The sequence below is a fragment of the Salvelinus fontinalis genome, chromosome 9 (assembly GCF_029448725.1).
Source record: "Salvelinus fontinalis isolate EN_2023a chromosome 9, ASM2944872v1, whole genome shotgun sequence".
NCBI classification, from domain to species: Eukaryota; Metazoa; Chordata; class Actinopteri; order Salmoniformes; family Salmonidae; genus Salvelinus; species Salvelinus fontinalis.
In genome coordinates, this window is record NC_074673.1 from 9,533,804 (window position 1) to 9,559,344 (window position 25,541).

General features: G+C 45.3%; 1 protein-coding gene across 3 annotated transcripts in view; it reads left to right on the plus strand.

Moving 5' to 3' along the window:
- Positions 1 to 25,541, plus strand: part of LOC129862033 (contactin-1a-like) — a 164,626-nt gene that overhangs the window by 124,093 nt on the left and 14,992 nt on the right. For all 3 annotated transcript variants that reach the window (XM_055933348.1, XM_055933345.1, XM_055933346.1), the window contains 8 exons: positions 3,432 to 3,613; positions 4,460 to 4,584; positions 5,856 to 5,973; positions 7,453 to 7,603; positions 12,782 to 12,909; positions 16,007 to 16,179; positions 20,615 to 20,738; positions 24,210 to 24,371. In XM_055933348.1, the coding sequence (XP_055789323.1) occupies positions 3,432 to 3,613; positions 4,460 to 4,584; positions 5,856 to 5,973; positions 7,453 to 7,603; positions 12,782 to 12,909; positions 16,007 to 16,179; positions 20,615 to 20,738; positions 24,210 to 24,371 (1,163 nt within the window). The remainder of the gene's footprint in view (positions 1 to 3,431; positions 3,614 to 4,459; positions 4,585 to 5,855; positions 5,974 to 7,452; positions 7,604 to 12,781; positions 12,910 to 16,006; positions 16,180 to 20,614; positions 20,739 to 24,209; positions 24,372 to 25,541) is intronic.

A 25,541-nucleotide genomic window follows, 5' to 3' on the forward strand; every position in this document is an offset into this window, starting at 1 on the left:
AACTCCAGTCCCCCAAGTCATAGACTGTTCCCTCTGCTACCGCACAGCAAGCGGTACCGGAGCACCAAGTCTAGGTTCAAAAGGCTCCTTAACAGCTTCTACCCCCAAGCCATAAGACTGCTGAACAATTCATAAAATGGCCACCCGGACTATTTACATCGACCCCCCCCCCCCCCCCCTCCCAATGATTTTGCTGCTACTTGCTGTTTATTATCTATGCATAGTGACTTTACCACTACCTCCATGTACTTTAGTTTATTTAGTTAATATTTCCTTAACTCTATTTGTTAAACTGCATCGTTGGTTAAGGGCTTGTAATAAGCATATTCGGTGCATGTGACAAATAACATTTGATTTGATTTTGATTTGATCCTTGCTCAGACCTAGAGTATGACGTGTTTTATTGTAATGCACTGTGTATAAATATTCACATGACAAAGCTATGTGTTTACAGTGGCTTACGAAAGTATTCACCCCCTTGGCATTTTTCCAATTTTGTTGCCTTACAACCTATACTTTTTTGGGGGAGTTTGTATCATTTTGATTAACATAACATCCCTACCACTTTGAAGATGCTAAATATTTTTTTCTTGTGAAACAAACAATAAAAAGGACAAAAAAACTGACAACTTTAGCGTGCATAACTATTCACCCCCCCCCCCAAAGTCAATACTTTGTAGAGCCACCTTTTGCAGCAATTACAGCTGCAAGTCTCTGGGTATGTCTCTATAAGCTTGGCACATCTAGCCACTGCTCCAGCTCCTTCAAGTTGGATGGGTTCTGCTGGTGTAGAGCAATCTTTAAGTCATACCACAGATTCTCAATTGAATTGAGATCTGGGCTTTGAATAGGCCATTTCAAGACATTTAAATGTTCAACTTAAACCATTCGAGTGTTGCTTCAGCAGTATGCTTAGGGTCATTGTCCTGCTGGAAGGTGGACCTCCGTCCCAGTCTCAAATCTCTAGACGACTGAAACAGGTTTCCCTCAAGAATTTCCCTGTATTTAGCTCCATCCATCATTCCTTCAGTTCTAACCAGTTTCCCAGTCCCTGCAGATTAAATGCATCCCCACAGCATGATGCTGCCACCACCATGCTTCACTGTGGGGATGGTATTCTCGGGGTGATGAGAGATGTTGGGTTTACGCCAAAAAGCTACATTTTAGTCTCATCTGACCAGAGTACCTTTCCTCCATATGTTTGGAGAGTCTCCCACATGCCTTTTGGCGAACACCAAACGTGTTTGCTTATTTTTTTCTTTAAGCAATGGCTTTTTTTCTGGCCACTCTTCCGTAAAGCCTAGCTCTGTGGAAGTGTACGGCTTAAAGTGGTCCTATGGACAGATGCTCCAATCTCCGCTGTGGAGCTTTGCAGCTTCTTCAGGGTTACCTTTGGTCTCTTTGTTGCCTCTGATTAATGCCCTCCTTGCCTGGTCCATGTGACACTTAGATCATGTGACACTTAGATTGCACACAGGTGGACTTTATTTAACTCATTATGTGACTTCTGAAGGTAATTGGTAGCACCAGATATTATTTAGGGGCTTCATAGCAAAGAGGGTGAATACATACAGTTGAAGTTGGAAGTTTACATACACCTTAGCCAAATACATTTAAACTCAGTTTCCACAATTCCTGATATTTAATCCTAGTAAAAAATCCCCTGTCTTAGGTCAGTTAGGATCACCACTTTATTTTAAGAATGTGAAATGTCAGAATAATAGTAGAGAGAATGATTTATTTCAGCTTTTATTTCTTTCATCACATTCCCAGTGGGTCAGAAGTTTACATACATTCAATTAGTATTTGGTAGCATTGCCTTTAAACAGTTTAACTTGGGTCAAACGTTTCGGGTAGCCTTCCACAAGCTTCCCACAATAAGTTGGGTGAATTTTGGCCCATTCCTCCTGACAGAGCTGGTGTAACTGAGTCAGGTTTGTAGGCCTCCTTGCTTGCGCACGCTTTTTCAGTTTGTTCCACAAATTTCCTATAGGATTGAGGTCAGGGCTTTGTGATGGCCACTCCAATACCTTGCCTTTGTTGTCCTTAAGCCATTTTGCCACAACTTTGGAAGTATGCTTGGGGTCATTGTCCATTTAGAAGACCCATTTGTGACCAAGCTTTAACTTCCTGACTGATGTCTTGAGATGTTGCTTCAATATATCCACATGATTTTCCATCTGTTTTGTGAAGTGTACCAGTTCATCCTGCAGCAAAGCACCCCCACAACAGGATGCTGCCACCCCCGTGCTTCACGGTTGGGATGGTGTTCTTCAGCTTGCAAGCCTCCCCCTTTTTCCTCCAAACATATCAATGGTCATTATGGCCAAACAGTTCTATTTTAGTTTCATCAGACCAGAGGACTTTTCTCCAAATAGTACTATCTTTGTCCCGATGTGCAGTTGCAAACTGTAGTCTGGCTTTTTTATGGCGGTTTTGAGGCAATGTCTTCTTCCTTGCTGAGCGGCCTTTCAGGTTATGTCGATATTGGAATTGTTTTACTGTGGATATAGATACTTTTGTACCTGTTTCCTCCCGCATCTTCACAAGGTCCTTTGCTGTTGTTCTGGGATTGATTTGCACTTTTCTCACCAAAGTACTTTCATCTCTAGGAGACAGAACACGTCTCCTTCCTGAGCGGTATGATGGCTGCGTGGTCCCATGGTGTTTATACTTGCGTACTATTGTTTGTACAGATGAATGTGGTACCTTCTGGCGTTTGGAAATTGCTCCCAAGGATGAACCAGACTTGTGGAGATCTACAAAAAAAATGATGAGGGCTGATTTCTTTTGATTGTCCCATGATGTCAAGCAAAGAGGCACTGAGTTTGAAGGTAGGCCTTGAAATACATCCACAGGTACACCTCCAATTGACTCAAATTATGTCAATTAGCCTATCAGAAGCTTCTAAAGCCATGATATCATTTTCTGGAATTCTCCAAGCTGTTTACAGGCACAGTCAACTTAGTGTATGTAAACTTCTGACCCACTGGAATTGTGATACAGTGAATTATAAGTGAAATAATCTATCTGTAAACAATTGTTGGAAAAATTACCTGCGTCATGCACAAAGTAGATGTCCTAACCGACATGCCAAAACTAAAGTTTGTTAAAAAGAAATTTGTTGAGTGGTTGAAAAAACGAGTTTTAATGACTCCAACCTAAGTGTATGTAAACTTCCGACTTCAACTGTATGCACGCACCACTTTTCCGTTTTACTTTAAAAAAGAATAATAATTGAAACAAGTTATTTTTTACATTTCACTTCACCAATTTTGATTATTCTGTGTATGTCCATTACATGAAATCCAAATAAAAAATACATTTAAATTACAGGTTGTAATGCAACAAAATAGGAAAAACGCCAAGGGGGATGAATAATTTTGGAAGGCACAGTATACTGTATGTCTTAACTCCTCCCCTCTCCACAGCCCCATCCCTCAGATCCACTGGAGGAAGATGGATGGAGAGCTGCCGGCCAATCATGAAGTCAGCTTGGCAGGAGCCCACCTCCAACTGTACCACGTGCAGTATGAGGACGAGGGGACGTACGAGTGTGAGGCCCTCAACTCCAAAGGGAAGGACTGGCACCGGGCTCGGGTCTCTGTAGAAGGTAGGGCCCTGTCTCTAGTCTACTAATTAAGCAATAAGGCCAGAGGGGTTGTGGTATATGGACAAAATACCACGGCTAAGGGCTGTTCTTATGCACAACACAACGCCTGTATACAGCCCTTAGCCGTGGTATATTGGCAACCCCCTGAGGTGCCTTATTGCTATTATAAACGGGTTACCAATGTAATTAGAGCAGTACAAATACATGTTTTGTTATACCTGTGGTATACAGTTTGATATACAATGGCTTTCAGTCAATCAGCATTCAGGGCTCGAATTTATAATTAAGCAATAAGGCCCGAGGAGGTATGGTATATGGCCAATATACCACGGCTAAAGGCTGTTCTTAAGCACAATGAAACGAACCACCCAGTTTATAATACAGTATATACTCTCCAGCTTTGTAGTTGCAAATTGTTATTATTCAGCACCTCTTCTCTCAGGGCTTGGTCCTAATTTGAGTCATTCACTCTTAACTCAGATTTTCACATGAATCATGCATTGATTTTGTGCGCTGATCTCAAGTTAGGACTCAGGCCTCGTACACGTGATCACAAGTTAGGACTCAGGCCTCATACACGTGATCTCAAGTTAGGACTCAGGCCTCGTACACGTGATCTTAAGTTAGGACTCAGGCCTCGTACACGTGATCTTAAGTTAGGACTCAGGCCTCGTACACGTGATCTCAAGTTAGGACTCAGGCCTCGTACACGTGATCTCCAGTTAGGACTCAGGCCTCGTACACGTGATCTCAAGTTAGGACTCAGGCCTCGTACGCGTGATTTCAAGTTAGGACTCAGGCGTCGTACACGTACTGTACAGTCTCCTTTCCTCATCTCCATTCCAGCCTTCCCAGAGTGGACAGAGTCCATCAGCAGTACAGAGCGGGACATCAGCAGTGACTACTCCATGTCCTGTGAGGCCAGCGGCAAGCCCAAGCCCCACGTCCACTGGCTCAAGAACGGCTACTCGGTAAGTCCTTTCACATACCCTTTTAACACTGCTGGGCGGAGCTGAACAGAGCCGAGCAGAGCTGGGCGGAGCTGAACAGAGCCGACCAGAGCTGAACTGAGCTGAACAGAGCCGAACAGAGCCGAGCAGAGCTGGGCTGAGCTGAACAGAGCCGAGCAGAGCTGAACTGGTTAAGCACCCACCATAGCTTTTGTACTGGAAAATACTATATGAAAGTAAAATACTATATGTTGACAAAATACTATATGTTGACAAAATACTATATGAAGACAAAATACAGTATGTTGACAAAATACTATATGTTGACAAAATACTCTATGAAGACAAAATACTGTATGTTGACAAAATACTATATGTTGACAAAATACTATATGTTGACAAAATACTATATGAAGTGTGGTTTGGGTTAGCAGGCAATAGTGTTCCAGCAACTATGATAGATGCATAACCAGGCCAGCTTGGTTTGGCTCGGTTCGGCTCAGTAGTGTGAAAAGCCAGGTCCCTTAGATAGAAAAGCACTACCCTCTCTACCAAGGTCAGCAGACAGCATCAGGGTGGCACAGTTGTGACAGGCTGCTGGCAGGGGTACTCCTCAGACTCTGAATTGTCTGAACACAGGGCACAGTGTTAAGACTCAGGAGAAGATAGTTCTTGTTGTTTCTCAGAGAATGCCAGAGAGGAAAGGAGAGGAGAGGAGGAGAGGAGAAGAAGAGGAGAGGAGAAGAAGAGGAGAGGTGAAGAAGAGGAGAGGTGAAGAAGAGGTGAAGAAGAGGTGAAGAAGAGGAGAGGAGAGGAGAGGAGAGGAGAGGAGAGGAGAGGAGAGGAGAGGAAATGTACCTCTTGTATTTTCTGAGTGTGCCAGCCCAGAGGTTGTATAACTCACTGCCATAGTAACTGTCACACCAATCCTCCTCCTGAAAGAGACTCAGGAGAGAATGCAGGCAGGCAGGCAGGCAGCACAGAGTGGGAGGGAAGACTTTGATGTCAATGTAACTTGATACTTCATTATGTATTAATGATGTTTTCATCAAGTCAGATAAACCCAATGCTGAGGGATGCTAGTTAATTACATTTTGCATGCATTTAGTATTCCTACATTTCAAAAGCATTTTGATGTTTCAATTTCAACATTGTCAACATTACCCTTATTGTCATTGAGACATCAACATGCCCTATTATAAAATGTAGTAATACCAATGAAAAAAATATGTTATTGTAATTTTGAAATGCGTATTATAATTGTTTCATATTTATTTATTCCGTTTCCACAGTACGATAAGCATGATCTGAAGTTCAGAGGGCTGACGTTTGAGGACTCTGGGATGTACCAGTGTAGAGCGGAGAATCGCCATGGAGTCGTCTATGCTGACGCAGAGCTGCGTGTGATTGGTGAGTCAGATAGTCTGATTATGGCTGCGTCCAATGCAGCGTTGCATGTGTTAAAGTCTCAGACGGATTGTGATTGGCCAAAGATGAAAGGTCCCTACACTAGCTGACTAATTAACTCTGTGTTATACATGTTGAAGAACAATCAAACAAACAACATATTCCAGTGAACTGACAGCTCAGTTCAGCGGTGACTTGATCCCAAACTGTTTCTAATTATGGTAATGAAGCATGAACCGAAGTAAACACACACTCACACACATACCGTACACTATGTATACACAAGTATGTGGACCCCCCTTCAAATTAGTGGATTTGGCTATTTCTGCCACACCTGTTGCTGACAGATGTATAAAATTGAGCACACAGCCATGCAATCTCCATAGACAAACATTGGCAATAGAATGGCCTTACTAAAGAGCTCAGTGACTTTCAATGTGGCACCGTCATAGGATGCCACCTTTCCAACAAGTCAGTTCGTCAAGTTTTTGCCCTGCTAGAGCTGGTCAACTGTAAGTGCTGTTATTATGAAGTGGAAGCTGGAAGCAACATCAGCACAAGAACTGTTCATTGGGACCTTCATGAAATGGGTTTCCATGGCCGAGCAGCCGCATACAAGCCTAAGATCACCATACGCAATGCCAAGCGTCGGCTGGAGGGGTGTAAAGCTCGCCGCCATTGGACTCTGGAGCAGTGGAAACTAGTTCTCTGGAGTGATGAATCTGGGTTTGGTGGATGCCAGGAGAACCTGCCCCAATGCATAGTGCCAACTGAAAAGTTTGGTGGAGGATGGATAATGGTCTGGGGCTGTTTATCATGGTTCAGGCTTGGCCCCTTAGTTCCAGTGAAGGGAAATATTAACATTACAGCATACACTGACATTGTAGACAATTCTGTGCTTCCAACTCTGTGGCAACAGTTTGGTGAAGGACCTTTCCTGTTTCAGCATGACAATGTGCCCATGCACAAAGCAAGGTCCATCCAGAAATGGTTTGTTGAGATCGGTGTGGAAGAACTTGACTGGCCTGCACAAAGCCCTGACCTCAACCCCATCAAAAACGTTTGGGAGCCAGGCCTAATCGCCCAACATCAGTGCTCGACCTCACTAATGCTCTTGTGGCTGAATGGAAGCAAGTCCCCGCAGTAATGTTCCAGCATGTGGTGGAAAGCCTTCCCAGAAGAGTGGAGGCTGTTATAGCAGCAAAAGGTGGATCAACTTTATATTAATGCCCATGATTTTGGAATGAGATGTTCGACGAGCAGGTGTCCACATACATTTGGTCATGTAGTGTACCAACATGCTTCTGTCTGATATATTTTTCAAGACGTGAATAAACAGATGAATCAATTATATTATTTTATATATATAATATATATTTTTAAATTGTGCCTGCGTTATTGTTTCCCACATGGCCTTAAATGTGTTTTTCTCAGTCGCGCATGCCTTTTCAATATTACAATTCTCTTTCTGACTCTCCCCAGCGTGCGCCCCTACGTTTGAGCATAACCCAGTAAAGAGGAGGATCCTGGGGGCTAAGAACGGCCGTGTGGTCCTAGAGTGTAGACCCAAAGCTGCTCCCAAAGCCTCCTTGTCCTGGAGCAAGGGTTCTGAACTACTCTTCAACTCCAGCAGGTCAGCACCGGGTTGGGATGGGCCTGTGTTTATTTACTGAGGCCCGTTCACTATTCATGGACAATAGTCTATTGACAACTCCTCTCTGTGCTCATAACTCCTCTAAATATTGACAACTCCTCTCTGTGCTCATAACTCCTCTAAATATTGACAACTCCTCTCTGTGCTCATAACTCCTCTAAATATTGACAACTCCTCTCTGTGCTCATAACTCCTCTAAATATTGACAACTCCTCTCTGTGCTCATAACTCCTCTAAATATTGACAACTCCCCTCTGTGCTCATAACTCCTCTAAATATTGACAACTCCTCTCTGTGCTCATAACTCCTCTAAATATTGACAACTCCTCTCTGTGCTCATAACTCCTCTAAATATTGACAACTCCACTCTGTGCTCATAACTCCTCTAAATATTGACAACTCCTCTCTGTGCTCATAACTCCTCTAAATATTGACAACTCCCCTCTGTGCTCATAACTCCTCTAAATATTGACAACTCCCCTCTGTGCTCATAACTCCTCTAAATATTGACAACTCCTCTCTGTGCTCATAACTCATCTAAATATTGACAACTCCCCTCTGTGCTCATAACTCCTCTAAATATTGACAACTCCCCTCTGTGCTCATAACTCCTCTAAATATTGACAACTCCTCTCTGTGCTCATAACTCATCTAAATATTGACAACTCCCCTCTGTGCTCATAACTCCTCTAAATATTGACAACTCCCCTCTGTGCTCATAACTCCTCTAAATATTGACAACTCCCCTCTGTGCTCATAACTCATCTAAATATTGACAAAACCACTCTGTGCTCATAACTCCTCTAAATATTGACAACTCCTCTCTGTGCTCATAACTCCTCTAAATATTGACAACTCCTCTCTGTGCTCATAACTCCTCAAAATATTTTTTGGGGGAAAGGTTTTGTATTTGTTTTTAAGATAATGTGTTGACATTTTGTCTTGTTTAGACTCTAGTAGGAAGGTTTCTATTCGTTTATGAGACACATTTAGGTCATTATAGTGTAGCGTATAATGTCTCTGAGAATCCATTACTTGTGTGTGTGTGTCTGTGAGCTCTGCTCTGCTTCACACTTCTCCCTGTCAGTAGCTGACATTAAGCCTGGTCTGAAGCTCATCAGACAGGACAGAGAGAGTCTGGCTGTGTAAGCCCCTCCACTCCTCTGCTCCTCAACCACTAAACAAGGATAATCTGCCTTCACTAAGAACCACCACTCAGCCATCTCCCCTCTTAAACTACCCACAGCACTCTCAGCCATCTCCTCTTCTCCAACTACCCAAATGACTCTCAGTCATCTCCCCTTCTCCAACTACCCACATCACTCTCAGCCATCTCCTCTTCTCCAACTACCCACATCACTCTCAGCCATCTCCTCTTCTCCGTTTCCCCAAATTACTCTCAGTCATCTCCCCTTCTCCAACTACCCACATCACTCTCAGCCATCTCCCCTTCTCCAACTACCCAAATGACTCTCAGTCATCTCCCCTTCTCCAACTACCCACATCACTCTCAGCCATCTCCTCTTCTCCAACTACCCAAATGACTCTCAGTCATCTCCCCTTCTCCAACTACCCACATCACTCTCAGCCATCTCCTCTTCTCCAACTACTCACATCACTCTCAGCCATCTCCTCTTCTCCAACTACCCACATCACTCTCAGCCATCTCCTCTTCTCCAACTACCCAAATGACTCTCAGTCATCTCCCCTTCTCCAACTACCCACATCACTCTCAGCCATCTCCTCTTCTCCAACTACCCACATCACTCTCAGCCATCTCCTCTTCTCCGTTTCCCCAAATTACTCTCAGTCATCTCCCCTTCTCCAACTACCCACATCACTCTCAGCCATCTCCCCTTCTCCAACTACCCAAATGACTCTCAGTCATCTCCCCTTCTCCAACTACCCACATCACTCTCAGCCATCTCCTCTTCTCCAACTACCCAAATGACTCTCAGTCATCTCCCCTTCTCCAACTACCCACATCACTCTCAGCCATCTCCTCTTCTCCAACTACCCAAATGACTCTCAGTCATCTCCCCTTCTCCAACTACCCACATCACTCTCAGCCATCTCCTCTTCTCCAACTACCCAAATGACTCTCAGTCATCTCCCCTTCTCCAACTACCCACATCACTCTCAGCCATCTCCCCTTCTCCAACTACCCAAATGACTCTCAGTCATCTCCCCTTCTCCAACTACCCACATCACTCTCAGCCATCTCCTCTTCTCCAACTACCCACATCACTCTCAGCCATCTCCCTTTCTCCAACTACCCACATCACTCTCAGCCATCTCCCCTTCTCCAACTACCCAAATTACTCTCAGTCATCTCCCCTTCTCCAACTACCCACATCACACTCAACCATCTCCCCTTCTCCAACTACCCACATCACACTCAACCATCTCCCCTTCTCCAACTACCCACATCACACTCAGCCATCTCCCCTTCTCCGTTTCCCCACATCACTCTCAGCCATCTCTCCCTCTCCAACTACCCACATCACACTCAACCATCTCCCCTTCTCCAACTACCCACATTACTCTCAGCCATCTCCCCTTCTCCAACTACCCACATCACACTCAGCCATCTCCCCTTCTCCGTTTCCCCAAATTACTCTCAGCCATCTCTCCCTCTCCAACTACCCACATCACTCTCAGCCATCTCCCCTTCTCCAACTACCCGCATTACTCTCAGCCATCTCTCCCTCTGTAACTACCCACATCACACTCAGCCATCTCCCATCTCCAACTAACCAAAACACTCTCAGCCATCTCCCCTCTCCAACTACCCCCACACTCTCAGCCATCTCCCCTTCTCCAACTACCCACATCACTCTCAGCCATCTCCCCTTCTCCAACTACCCAAATGACTCTCAGTCATCTCCCCTTCTCCGTTTCCCCAAATTACTCTCAGCCATCTCTCCCTCTCCAACTACCCACATCACTCTCAGCCATCTCCCCTTCTCCAACTACCCACATTACTCTCAGCCATCTCTCCCTCTGTAACTACCCACATCACTCTCAGCCATCTCCCCTCTCCAACTACCCCCACACTCTCAGCCATCTCCCCTTCTCCAACTACCCACAACACTCTAACATCAGGATGTTAATCTGGGAGGATGGTAGTCTGGAGATCATATGTTGTGTTACCTTCATCAGGATGTTAATCTGGGAGGATGGTAGTCTAGAGATCACATGTTGTGTTACCTTCATCAGGATGTTAATCTGGGAGGATGGTAGTCTAGAGATCATATGTTTTGTTACCTTCATCAGGATGTTAATCTGGGAGGATGGTAGTCTGGAGATCATATGTTGTGTTACCTTCATCAGGATGTTAATCTGGGAGGATGGTAGTCTAGAGATCATATGTTGTGTTACCTTCATCAGGATGTTAATCTGGGAGGATGGTAGTCTAGAGATCATATGTTTTGTTACCTTCATCAGGATGTTAATCTGGGAGGATGGTAGTCTAGAGATCATATGTTGTGTTACCTTCATCAGGATGTTAATCTGGGAGGATGGTAGTCTAGAGATCATATGTTGTGTTACCTTCATCAGGATGTTAATCTGGGAGGATGGTAGTCTGGAGATCATATGTTTTGTTACCTTCATCAGGATGTTAATCTGGGAGGATGGTAGTCTAGAGATCATATGTTTTGTTATCTTCATCAGGATGTTAATCTGGGAGGATGGTAGTCTAGAGATCATATGTTTTGTTATCTTCATCAGGATGTTAATCTGGGAGGATGGTAGTCTAGAGATCATATGTTTTGTTATCTTCATCAGGATGTTAATCTGGGAGGATGGTAGTCTAGAGATCACATGTTGTGTTACCTTCATCAGGATGTTAATCTGGGAGGATGGTAGTCTGGAGATCATATGTTGTGTTACCTTCATCAGGATGTTAATCTGGGAGAATGGTAGTCTAGAGATCATATGTTGTGTTACCTTCATCAGGATGTTAATCTGGGAGGATGGTAGTCTAGAGATCATATGTTTTGTTATCTTCATCAGGATGTTAATCTGGGAGGATGGTAGTCTAGAGATCATATGTTTTGTTATCTTCATCAGGATGTTAATCTGGGAGGATGGTAGTCTAGAGATCATATGTTTTGTTATCTTCATCAGGATGTTAATCTGGGAGGATGGTAGTCTAGAGATCACATGTTGTGTTACCTTCATCAGGATGTTAATCTGGGAGGATGGTAGTCTGGAGATCATATGTTGTGTTACCTTCATCAGGATGTTAATCTGGGAGGATGGTAGTCTAGAGATCATATGTTGTGTTACCTTCATCAGGATGTTAATCTGGGAGGATGGTAGTCTGGAGATCATATGTTGTGTTACCTTCATCAGGATGTTAATCTGGGAGGATGGTAGTCTGGAGATAATATGTTGTGTTACCTTCATCAGGATGTTAATCTGGGAGGATGGTAGTCTGGAGATCATATGTTGTGTTACCTTCATCAGGATGTTAATCTGGGAGGATGGTAGTCTAGAGATCATATGTTGTGTTACCTTCATCAGGATGTTAATCTGGGAGGATGGTAGTCTGGAGATCATATGTTGTGTTACCTTCATCATGATGTTAATCTGGGAGGATGGTAGTCTGGAGATCATATGTTGTGTTACCTTCATCAGGATGTTCATCTGGGAGGATGGTAGTCTGGAGATCATATGTTTTGTTACCTTCATCAGGATGTTAATCTGGGAGGATGGTAGTCTGGAGATCATATGTTGTGTTACCTTCATCAGGATGTTAATCTGGGAGGATGGTAGTCTGGAGATCATATGTTGTGTTACCTTCATCAGGATGTTAATCTGGGAGGATGGTAGTTTAGAGATCATATGTTTTGTTACCTTCATCAGGATGTTAATCTGGGAGGATGGTAGTCTAGAGATCATATGTTGTGTTACCTTCATCAGGATGTTAATCTGGGAGGATGGTAGTCTAGAGATCATATGTTTTGTTACCTTCATCAGGATGTTAATCTGGGAGGATGGTAGTCTAGAGATCATATGTTTTGTTACCTTCATCAGGATGTTAATCTGGGAGGATGGTAGTCTGGAGATCATATGTTGTGTTACCTTCATCAGGATGTTCATCTGGGAGGATGCTAATCTAGAGATTATAAATTGTGTTACCTTCATCAGGATGTTAATCTGGGAGGATGGTAGTCTGGAGATCCTGAATGTGACCAGGGCAGACGAGGGGCGCTACACCTGCTTCGCTGAGAACGACCGGGGCAAGGCCAACAGCACAGGCTTCCTCTCTATCACAGGCAAGCTGCATGCACACACACGCACACACGCACGCACGCACACACACACACACACACACACACACACACACACACACACACACACACACACACACACACACACACACACACACACACACACACACACACACACACACAGACAGACACAAGACAGACACAAGACAGACAGACAGACACAAGACAGACAGACACATGACAGACACACGACAGACACAACACAGACAGACACACGACAGACACACGACAGACACACGACAGACGCAAGACAGACACAAGACAGACGCAAGACAGACACAAGACAGACGCACGACAGACACAAGACAGACACAAGACAGACACAAGACAGACACAAGACAGACACAAGACAGACACAAGACAGACACAAGACAGACACAAGACAGACACAACACAGACACAAGACATACACAAGACAGACAGACACACGACAGACAGACACACGACAGACAGACACACGACAGACACACGACAGACACAACACAGACACAACACAGACACAACACAGACACAAGACAGACAGACACAAGACAGACAGACACACGACAGACACACGACAGACAGACACACGACAGACACAATACAGACAGACACACGACAGACACAAGACAGACAGACACACGACAGACACAAGACAGACACACGACAGACACACGACATACAGACACACGACAGACACACGACAGACAGACACACGACAGACACACGACAGACACAAGATAGACACAACACAGATACAACACAGACACAACACAGACACAACACAGACACAACACAGACACAACACAGACACAAGACAGACACAAGACAGACACAAGACAGACACAAGACAGACACAAGACAGACACACGACAGACACACGACAGACACACGACAGACACACGACAGACACAAGACAGACAGACACACGACAGACACAAGACAGACAGACACACGACAGACACAAGACAGACAGACACACGACAGACACAAGACAGACACAACACAGACACACGACAGACAAACGACAGACACACGACAGACAGACACACGACAGACACACGACAGACACACGACAGCCACAAGACAGACAGACACACGACAGACACACGACAGACAGACACACGACAGACAAAATACAGACAGACACACGACAGACAAAATACAGACAGACACACGACAGACACAAGACAGACAGACACACGACAGACACAAGACAGACACACGACAGACACACGACATACAGACACACGACAGACACACGACCGACACAAGACAGACACAAGACAGACACAAGACAGACACAAGACAGACACAAGACAGACACAAGACAGACACAAGACAGACACAAGACAGACACAACACAGACACAACACAGACACAAGACAGACACAAGACAGACACAAGACAGACACAAGACAGACACAAGACAGACACAACACAGACACAAGACAGACACAAGACAGACACAAGACAGACACAAGACAGACACAAGACAGACACAAGACAGACACAAGACAGACACAAGACAGACACAGACAGACAGACACAACACATACACAGACACACACAGACAGACAGACACAACACATACACAGACACACACAGACAGACAGACAGACACATACACATACACATACACAGACACAGACACATACACATACACAGACACAGACACAGACGCACACAGACAGACAGACACAACACATACACATACACATTCACAGACACAGACACAGACACAGACACACACAGACAGACAGACACAACACATACACATTCACAGACACAGACACAGACACAGACACAGACACAGACAGACAGACAGACACAACACATACACATACACAGACACACACAGACAGACAGACAGACAGACAGACAGACACAACACAGACACAGACACAGACAGACAGACAGACAGACAGACAGACAGACAGACAGACAGACAGACAGACAGACAGACAGACAGACAGACAGACAGACAGACAGACAGACAGACACAACACATACACATACACTACACACAGACACTGCTCTTCTCTGAACCAGACTCATAAACTCATTATTCACACCTAGAAACACCCATCTGACCTCCAGCCCGTCAGCCTCCTCTGACTGAGTTATGGACCTCAGGGGACCAGTGATGAGGGTTAAGAGCCTTGCTCAAGGGCACAATGGCAATAGGTAGCACATGGCATATTGAAGCCAGTAACCCTCTGGCTGCTGGTTCATCTCTGGGATTCAAACTGGGAAACATTGTTACTGAGTCGCCTTGAGGCTAGCGCCACTTCACCATCATCACTACCATCGCTCGCACACAGAACGCCTATCTGACCTCCATCAGTCTTATGAGACAGAGTTATGGAGTCTCAGGGGGTGTGGTCTCAGGGGGCAGGGTCCCAGGGGGCGGGGCTTCAGGGGGCTTGGTCTCAGGGGGCGGGGTCTCAGGGGGCTGGGCTTCAGGGGGCTTGGTCTCAGGGGGCGTGGTCTCAGGGGGCTGGGCTTCAGGGGGCTTGGTCTCAGGGGGCGGGGTCCCAGGGGGCTTGGTCTCAGGGGGCAGGGTACTCACCCCTCATAGCCAACACCTCAGATGAGATCTGACAATGTTTTTTTTATAGGATGTACAATTTTGAACTAAATGCACTGTAGACAGATCCCTGTTGTGATCAATACCCTACCGTTCACCCCCCTCTACTGGTCAGATATGATCACTACCACTGCCCACTGCTCCACCTCTGGTTCACATCAGTACATTCTTCCACAGACTCTCTCACTCATAGGATGTTGGTGGCACCTTAATGACTGGAGTGGAATTAGTGGAATGGTATTAAATACACCAAACACATGGTCTCCAGGTGCCATTCCATTTACTCCGTTCCAGCCATTATTATGAGCCGTTCTCCCCTCAACAGCCTCCACTGTTCTCACGCTATACAAACAACAAATATTTCCCTACGTTTTAGGCCTGAAAGACCAGGCTGGTATTAGTGGAGAATTCTTGATCACGGTACATTAAATGCTGATTTTTTGCACATTGTTCTTCTTATCGGAAGGAACACACACATTGCTATTAAGGCTGACCACCCCTTTTTCTCACCAGAGGCCACTAAGATCACCTTGGCTCCGTCCAACGCGGACGTGACGGCGGGCGAGAGCGCCAGCATGCAGTGTGCCGCATCACATGACTCAACGCTGGACATCACGTTTGTCTGGACCATGGACGGCCGCTCCATCGACTTCGACCGGGACGGATCCCACTATGAACGCAACCCGGTAAGAGAAAACATGTCAACGTTTTTTATAATCAATCCTCAGGTTGTTTTTAACATAAATAATCGATAATATTTCAACCGGACGGTAAACTATTAAATACAAGACTTCTGGGTTGGATTTCCTCAGGTTTTCGCCTGCAAAATCAGTTATGTTATACTCACAGACAATATTTTGACAGTTTAGGAAACTTTAGAGTGTTTTCTATCCTAATCTGTCAATTATATGCATATTCTAGCATCTGGGCCTGAGAAATAGGCAGCTTACATTGGGAACGTTATTTTTCGAAACATAAAAATACTGCCCTCTAGCTTCAAGAGGTTAAAAAAGCAGGCTAGAAATCTTAGTGTTGACTGTTCAAATCCTGGGTATGGCTGAAATATTACTTTGGTGTAGTGCTGTACTACTTATAATACCAGTTGATCCCTGATACCCATTTAGCGTCAGTTACTAAAAGACCCATGGACTGCTGGCTGCTGGTGCCCTGTATACTATATCAGTTTAACTGCAGTTTCCTTTCTCATACATTATGAATGACGTGACCCACTCTCTGCCAGAACAGTCTCAGCACTAAGCAGCAGCTAGCATTCATCATCTGTCATTCCACAGACGGGAGTTATGCACAACTCTCTATAATGCTTCTGATTGATGACCTTGCATAGCTGTGTACAAGGCTTATTTCTCCCGTTCATAAAATGGCCACCTTCTCCAGTTGATGTTATTTATGTGTCATCAGAATAGTAGAACTCATTAGAGTAAGTGAGTTAATATAATGCTTCTATTATATTCTCAATGGGAGCATTTCATACAAGGGAAAATATGTCTGTCATTGTAAATAAGAAGTTGTTCCTTACTGACTTAAAGTTGGAATCCGTAGTGGTGAAACTGCCACGTCTGTTTGGAATATTACAACAACAAAGAAGTTACCGCAAACAACCAACACAGTTTTCTCCCTTTGACATCATTTCACGAGCAATAGAACAGTGGAATGTGTTTTTACCACAATGCGCTCCACCGTTTAGTCAACAAAACAAAGGCGCTAAGGTGAACAGGGGGCTATTTCCCCTAATGCGGATTCCAAATTTAAACAAAGGTTAAATTAAGTAAATATATGTATTATTTTGTATTTTTCTTTTGGAGGTAGAGTTAGCTAGCGCTGGTCGGCTATACATGTTCCAAAACTCCGGTATTTTTTAATCTATAGCTTGTCTCCATCTTCTTTTTAAATAGTTAGCCAACATGTTTTCAGCACTTTTATTTACATGACTGATCAAAACTCGTTTTCTCATGTTCTCTCTTGTCTCTCTGCAGCAGACATAGAGTATAGTGAGCAATATGTTTGGAACATCAAATCTGAATAAAATTGTAGTATTGAATTGAAATACATATTTCATCGTGAGAATCGCAATACATATTGGCACCTAAGTGACAGTGATAATATTGTATCGTGAGGACCATGGCAATTCCCTAGCCCTAACAAACAGTGAAAGGCTACTGCAGATATTCTGCAGGCCACTGTGGTCAAATACGCTGTCTTTGAAGTCTTCCCATTGATAATACTACAGATCCTCTATGTTATATTCTTCAAACGATGGGCAGGAGGGTTGACGGCCCCAACGGTAAAGCTCCCTGTAGTTCTCCTGATCTGGATGTTCAGATCGCTGTATTCCTCCTATATGTAGTACCATGAGTCTGGCAAACAAGACTATATCCCCCAGGACTCAGGAAGTTGCAGTCTTGATACAGTAGCTCCCATGCTAGCCCCCAGGACTCAGGAAGTTGCAGTCTTGTTACAGTAGCTCCCATGCTAGCCCCCAGGACTCAGGAAGTTGCAGTCTTGGTACAGTAGGTCCCATGCTAGCCCTCAGGACTCAGGAAGTTGCAGTCTTGTTACAGTAGCTCCCATGCTAGCCCTCAGGACTCAGGAAGTTGCAGTCTTGGTAAGTAGCTCCCATGCTAGCCCTCAGGACTCAGGAAGTTGCAGTGTTGGTACAGTAGCTCCCATGCTAGCCCCCAGGACTCAGGAAGTTGCAGTCTTGTTACAGTAGCTCCCATGCTAGCCCCCAGGACTCAGGAAGTTGCAGTCTTGGTACAGTAGCTCCCATGCTAGCCCTCAGGACTCAGGAAGTTGCAGTCTTGTTACAGTAGCTCCCATGCTAGCCCCCAGGACTCAGGAAGTTGCAGTCTTGGTACAGTAGCTCCCATGCTAGCCCTCACGACTCAGGAAGTTGCAGTCTTGGTACAGTAGCTCCCATGCTAGCCCTCAGGACTCAGGAAGTTGCAGTCTTGTTACAGTAGCTCCCATGCTAGCCCCCAGGACTCAGGAAGTTGCAGTCTTGGTACAGTAGCTCCCATGCTAGCCCTCAGGACTCAGGAAGTTGCAGTCTTGGTACAGTAGCTCCCATGCTAGCCCTCAGGACTCAGGAAGTTGCAGTCTTGATACAGTAGCTCCCATGCTAGCCCTCAGGACTCAGGAAGTTGCAGTCTTGTTACAGTAGCTCCCATGCTAGCCCCCAGGACTCAGGAAGTTGCAGTCTTGGTACAGTAGCTCCCATGCTAGCCCTCAGGACTCAGGAAGTTGCAGTCTTGATACAGTAGCTCCCATGCTAGCCCTCAGGACTCAGGAAGTTGCAGTCTTGGTAAGTAGCTCCCATGCTAACCCTCAGGACTCAGGAAGTTGCAGTCTTGGTACAGTAGCTCCCATGCTAGCCCCCAGGACTCAGAAAGTTGCAGTCTTGGTACAGTAGCTCCCACGCTAGCCATCAGGACTCAGGAAGTTGCAGTCTTGGTACAGTAGCTCCCATGCTAGCCCTCAGGACTCAGGAAGTTGCAGTCTTGTTACAGTAGCTCCCATGCTAGCCATCAGGACTCAGGAAGTTGCAGTCTTGTTACAGTAGCTCCCATGCTAGCCCCCAGGACTCAGGAAGTTGCAGTCTTGGTACAGTAGGTCCCATGCTAGCCCTCAGGACTCAGGAAGTTGCAGTCTTGTTACAGTAGCTCCCATGCTAGCCCTCAGGACTCAGGAAGTTGCAGTCTTGGTAAGTAGCTCCCATGCTAGCCCTCAGGACTCAGGAAGTTGCAGTGTTGGTACAGTAGCTCCCATGCTAGCCCCCAGGACTCAGGAAGTTGCAGTCTTGTTACAGTAGCTCCCATGCTAGCCCCCAGGACTCAGGAAGTTGCAGTCTTGGTACAGTAGCTCCCATGCTAGCCCTCAGGACTCAGGAAGTTGCAGTCTTGTTACAGTAGCTCCCATGCTAGCCCCCAGGACTCAGGAAGTTGCAGTCTTGGTACAGTAGCTCCCATGCTAGCCCTCACGACTCAGGAAGTTGCAGTCTTGGTACAGTAGCTCCCATGCTAGCCCTCAGGACTCAGGAAGTTGCAGTCTTGTTACAGTAGCTCCCATGCTAGCCCCCAGGACTCAGGAAGTTGCAGTCTTGGTACAGTAGCTCCCATGCTAGCCCTCAGGACTCAGGAAGTTGCAGTCTTGGTACAGTAGCTCCCATGCTAGCCCTCAGGACTCAGGAAGTTGCAGTCTTGATACAGTAGCTCCCATGCTAGCCCTCAGGACTCAGGAAGTTGCAGTCTTGTTACAGTAGCTCCCATGCTAGCCCCCAGGACTCAGGAAGTTGCAGTCTTGGTACAGTAGCTCCCATGCTAGCCCTCAGGACTCAGGAAGTTGCAGTCTTGATACAGTAGCTCCCATGCTAGCCCTCAGGACTCAGGAAGTTGCAGTCTTGGTAAGTAGCTCCCATGCTAACCCTCAGGACTCAGGAAGTTGCAGTCTTGGTACAGTAGCTCCCATGCTAGCCCCCAGGACTCAGAAAGTTGCAGTCTTGGTACAGTAGCTCCCACGCTAGCCATCAGGACTCAGGAAGTTGCAGTCTTGGTACAGTAGCTCCCATGCTAGCCCTCAGGACTCAGGAAGTTGCAGTCTTGTTACAGTAGCTCCCATGCTAGCCATCAGGACTCAGGAAGTTGCAGTCTTGGTACAGTAGCTCCCATGCTAGCCCCCAGGACTCAGGAAGTTGCAGTCTTGGTAAGTAGCTCCCATGCTAGCCATCAGGCCTCAGGAAGTTGCAGTCTTGGAACAGTAGCTCCCATGCTAGCAGGCTAATTAAAAAGTGCAGGGGGCACAGCTGTCATAGCTGGAGTTCATGCTACTGTTTCCAATGGCCATCGTGTTACTATTATCAAAAACCTATAGATTGTACCAATAGACCGTGTGACACCGTGCTACACTTGCAATAACATCTGCTAACCATGTGTATGTGACCTATAAAATGTGATTTGATTTGACATAAAGATTGTTGTGGAAGAGTAGGTGTCTGCAACAATTCATTTAAATTCAGTCAATTCAGGAAGTAAAATGAAATACCAACCTTGGCTTGGCACTAACTGAAATTGTTGTACTAATTGAAGATTGTACTGTCCTGTTCAGAATGGAGGTTCCAGTGGAGAGCTGATCATCAAGAACACCCAGCTGAATCACTCTGGACGTTACACCTGCACCGCTCAGACCCCTGTGGACAACGTCTCCGCATCCGCTGACCTGGTCGTCAGAGGTATGTCACACGCACACGCACACGCACACGCACACACACGCACACACACACGCACACACACACAGAGAACTAGAGTTGGGTGGGAGGTGGGTGAGTGCTGGACAGAGAGTAAGAGATGATTGATGCACATTTTCTCACTCTCTCAGTCCACCCTGTGTTTTGTCTCATTTCTGCTCCGTCTATTGGTTTATTAAACAGACATCTCATTTATGCTTCGTCTATTGGTTTATTAAACAGACATCTCATTTCTGCTCCGTCCATTGGTTTATTAAACAGACATCTCATTTCTGCTCCGTCTATTGGTTTATTAAACAGACATCTCATTTCTGCTTCCCATATTAAGGTAAGATGAGCTGCCCTCTGAAGGACACAGCAGCACCTTTAAACTAAACTCTTAGCACAGAGGGGTGTCATAAAATAGCCTGCAACATTTTTATTTTTACTACTTTATTGGGCACGAATAATTTTATGAAATGTGTGTGTGTGCATGGGTATGCGCGTGTGTGTGTAAGGGGTTATAAGTCTACCCAGAGTAACCAGACCGTGGCTGCTTTACTGGCTGATCTGTCAGCTCCGTGGCTCCGTCACAGTGGTGGAAATACCACTGTAGGAGTAAATGTCTTCTGTCCTGGAGCCTGGTCAACCACTGGGGAGGAGGCACATGTTACAGTCTCACACCATGGCATTCTTAAACACACTGCTGTAGATATCTGAAAAAGGTCTCCCGGAAAGGTCAGGTTTTTTATGGCGTCTCCTCAAAGAGCTTGAGAATGAATTCTCCAGTGTTTGTGTTTACATTTACATTTAAGTCATTTTAGCAGACGCTCTTATCCAGAGCGACTTACAAATTGGAAAGTTCATACATATTCATCCTGGTCCCCCCGTGGGTATTGAACCCTGGTCCCCCCGTGGGAATTGAACCCACAACCCTGGCGTTGCAAGCGCCATGCTCTACCAACTGAGCCACACGGGACCAGGTGTTCTTTGGTAGCCAGAGAACTGTCTCTCCTTAGTCATTTCTGCTTGGCATTCTATTTCCCTTGAAGCTAACATGTGTGAACTAAACTCATACAGTACGTTTCCAAGGTGATGTCTGTCATACTGTACTCCGTAATGCCGCCATGATGATTCATGTTTTCACCTCCACTATACCTGCTGAGTGAAGCTTTGTCTTACAGCCCCTACACTACTCCTATAGGCCCCTAAATATAACCAATCTCTCAGTGGAAAAAGTCTCTTTAGAATGAGGCTAAGAGCTCTAGCAGAGAAAGCAGTGATCTGGAAATGTCCCAAATGGCACCCTATTCCCTATATAGTGCACTACTTTTGACCAGGACCCTGGTCAAAAGTAGTGCACTATATAGGGAATAGGGTGCCATTTGGAACGTAGAGTCTGTGTGCGGTGATCCTCATCGTGCCCTGGTGGTGGTTCTTTTGAAGCAGGGGCTGACAGATGGGCAGGTAAATGGGCTCAGGCTACGACGACGATCCCAGGGTACAGTCGAATCAAAACAAGGCAGAGACCCCGGCTTTTAGGCATGCTTAAATGGAGTTTCAACACACAGACAGGAAGGAGATGAAAGATGACCATTTATCAATTCTGACAAGCAGGAAGTAGATTTAGATTACACCAGAGAAACAGCACACAGCACTTGTATTTTACTATCACCATCTCATTATTATTATCTTATTATAGCTCTATGATAATAATACGAGCTGTATCTGCATATAACTGCGTATTACAGCAACGTATTGCTGTCTTTCAATGGGGGGAAAAACAGAAAAACGCAGTGGCTTAGAATTTTGTATTTGACTGTTAAATTATACTTTTCTCCCATATGCCATTCATACTAAACTAGTCTGTCTCTGGAGCTTGTCCCATTGCACAGACCCTGGCCTGCACCGAGACATGGATGCAGAGCTTGCTCTATTCACCAGTCCGCTTCCACACAACAATACAACAAGCCTGAAAATTGAGTCATTTGTGTAAAAGATGCCACCAATATGTTCCAGTAAAACGACTCCGGGGTTCTTCTCACACACACACACACACACACACACACACACACACACACACACACACACACACACACACACACACACACACACACACACACACACACACACACACACACACACACACACACACACACACACACACACACACACACACACACACACACACACACACACACACACACACACACACACACACATATATATCTCTCGCTCTCCTTGACAGTCTAATCACCTTAGTTCTCTGGGCTGAATCTGTGGCAAACATGAAAGAGCAAATCCTGCTGTATTTCTGGGGCCGTCTGAGGCTAAGACTGTGGGTTGAGAGAGAGGCAGAGAGGGAGTGACTCACCCCAACAGTCTGGTTTTTCTATTAGACAGTCTTTCTAGTCCTCTCTCTCTCCTCCAGGAAGGGCAAAACTACCAAGAAAAACAGTAGATTAAAAATGTCTCTCCCCCTGGCTTTTAGGCTTGGTTGATATGTCAATTGCCCTAAGTAATGTGTTAATCCACCAATCTAAGACTGAATGATCTGGTAAAAGTGTAACTTCAGTGGAAATGCCTGGTTTTGACGTGCTGTTTTACAGCCTAGTTTTGATGTGCTGTTTTTGACGTGCTGTTTTACAGCCTGGTATTGATGTACTGTTTTTGACGTGCTGTTTTACAGCCTGGTATTGATGTACTGTTTTTGACGTGCTGTTTTACAGCCTGGTATTGATGTGCTGTTTTTGACGTGCTGTTTTACAGCCTGGTATTGATGTGCTGTTTTTGACGTGCTGTTTTACAGCCTAGTTTTGATGTGCTGTTTTTGACGTGCTGTTTTACAGCCTGGTATTGATGTGCTGTTTTCGACGTGCTGTTTTACAGCCTGGTTTTGATGTGCTGTTTTTGACGTGCTGTTTTACAGCCTGGTTTTGATGTGCTGTTTTTGACGTGCTGTTTTACAGCCTGGTATTGATGTACTGTTTTTGACGTGCTGTTTTACAGCCTGGTATTGATGTGCTGTTTTTGACGTGCTGTTTTACAGCCTGGTATTGATGTGCTGTTTTTGACGTGCTGTTTTACAGCCTGGTTTTGATGTGCTGTTTTTGACGTGCTGTTTTACAGCCTAGTTTTGATGTGCTGTTTTTGACGTGCTGTTTTACAGCCTGGTATTGATGTGCTGTTTTTATGCATCAAACAGATTCCATTATTGTAGTCTTAACAGGCAAGACATCTTGCCAAGTCTTCTTCCACGAGCAGGATATTGAAACGTTGGTTAATCTTGTTGGTTTTGTTTTGGATTATGCAACGTGTGTATGCCTATTTGCTGTGTATTTTTGTAACAATTATCACCCATCAAACCTCTCAACCCTCTCCTCTCCCCTCCGTTCCCCCTCTTCCTCCTCCGCTCCCCCCTCTTCCCCCCTCTGTTCCGCCTCCTCCCCCCTCCGTTCCCCCTCTTCCCCTCTCCAGGTCCCCCTGGGCCTCCAGGTGGGGTACGTGTGGAGGAGATCAGGAACAAGAGTGTCCGTCTGATCTGGAGCAGGGGAGCAGACAACCACAGCCCCATCTCTAAATACACCGTCCAATGCCGGGACTGGTTCTCCCAGGAAGACTGGAGAGATGCCACCACATGTGAGCTAAATAAATACCACCATCCATATTGTTTTCTGGTCAAATAAATACCCTAAATGTGTAGGTCTGATCTTGCAGTTTGTGCCGCCACTTTTAGAAACCCTACCAGTGTCTCCTCTCCAAGCTTTTCTGTCTCTCTCCTACTGTCTGTCTATCCAACAAAATACATCAAATAAACCCCATGAACACCAACGACTGGTCAAATAAACCCGGAGCGTCGAACAGAGCCGGCTCTGGTGCCAGCTCTGGCTAAGAGCTGGGTACATAGATAGACACATGGTGGATCTCCTAAAGAAGCAAACCGTGCAGAGACTGAAACCACACATCAGTTCTTCACAGGCGCCATTTCATAAGTCCTAGGTCAGCATTTACACAGAATGCAAAACAAAGTTCTGTACGTTAGTCTTTAGGTGCTGTACTGTAGCACCGGAGTAATCCAACTTGTATGAACAAGACGTCCACGTGCTGGCAGCGTGCTGGCAACGTTTTAACACACAATGTTATGCTGATTTCTCTGATACTTCTCTGGGGTGATACTATGGGTTTCTGTGTACAGTGCATTTGGAAATTATTATATTCTAATATTAATAAAATGTTTTTTTTAAATCCTCACAATCTACACACAATACCCCATAATTCAAAGCAATTCAAAGTTAATTTATTTTTTTTTGCTAATTTATTCAAAATAAAAAACTGAAATATCACATTTACGTAAGTATTCAGACCCTTAACTCAGTACTTTATTGAAGCACCTTTGGCAGCGATTACAGCCTCGATTCTTCTTGGGTATGACGCTACAAGCTTTGTACACCTATATTTGGGAAGTTTCTCCCATTCTTCTCTGCAGATCCTCTCAAGCTCTGTCAGGTTGGAAGGGGAGCGTCGATACACAGCTATTTTCAGGTCTCTTAAGAGATGTTCGATGGGGTTCAAGTGCGGGCTCTGGCTGGGCTACTCAAGGACATTCAGAGACTTGTCCCGAAGCCACTCCTGTATTGTCTTGGCTGTGTGCTTAGGGTCGTTGTCTTGTTGGAATGTGAATCTTTGCCCCAGTCTGAGGTCCTGAATGATCTGGAGCTGGTTTTCATCAAGGATCTCTCTGTAATTTAATCCGTTAATATTTTCCTCAATCCTGACTAGTCTCCCAGTCCCTGCCACTGAAAAACATCC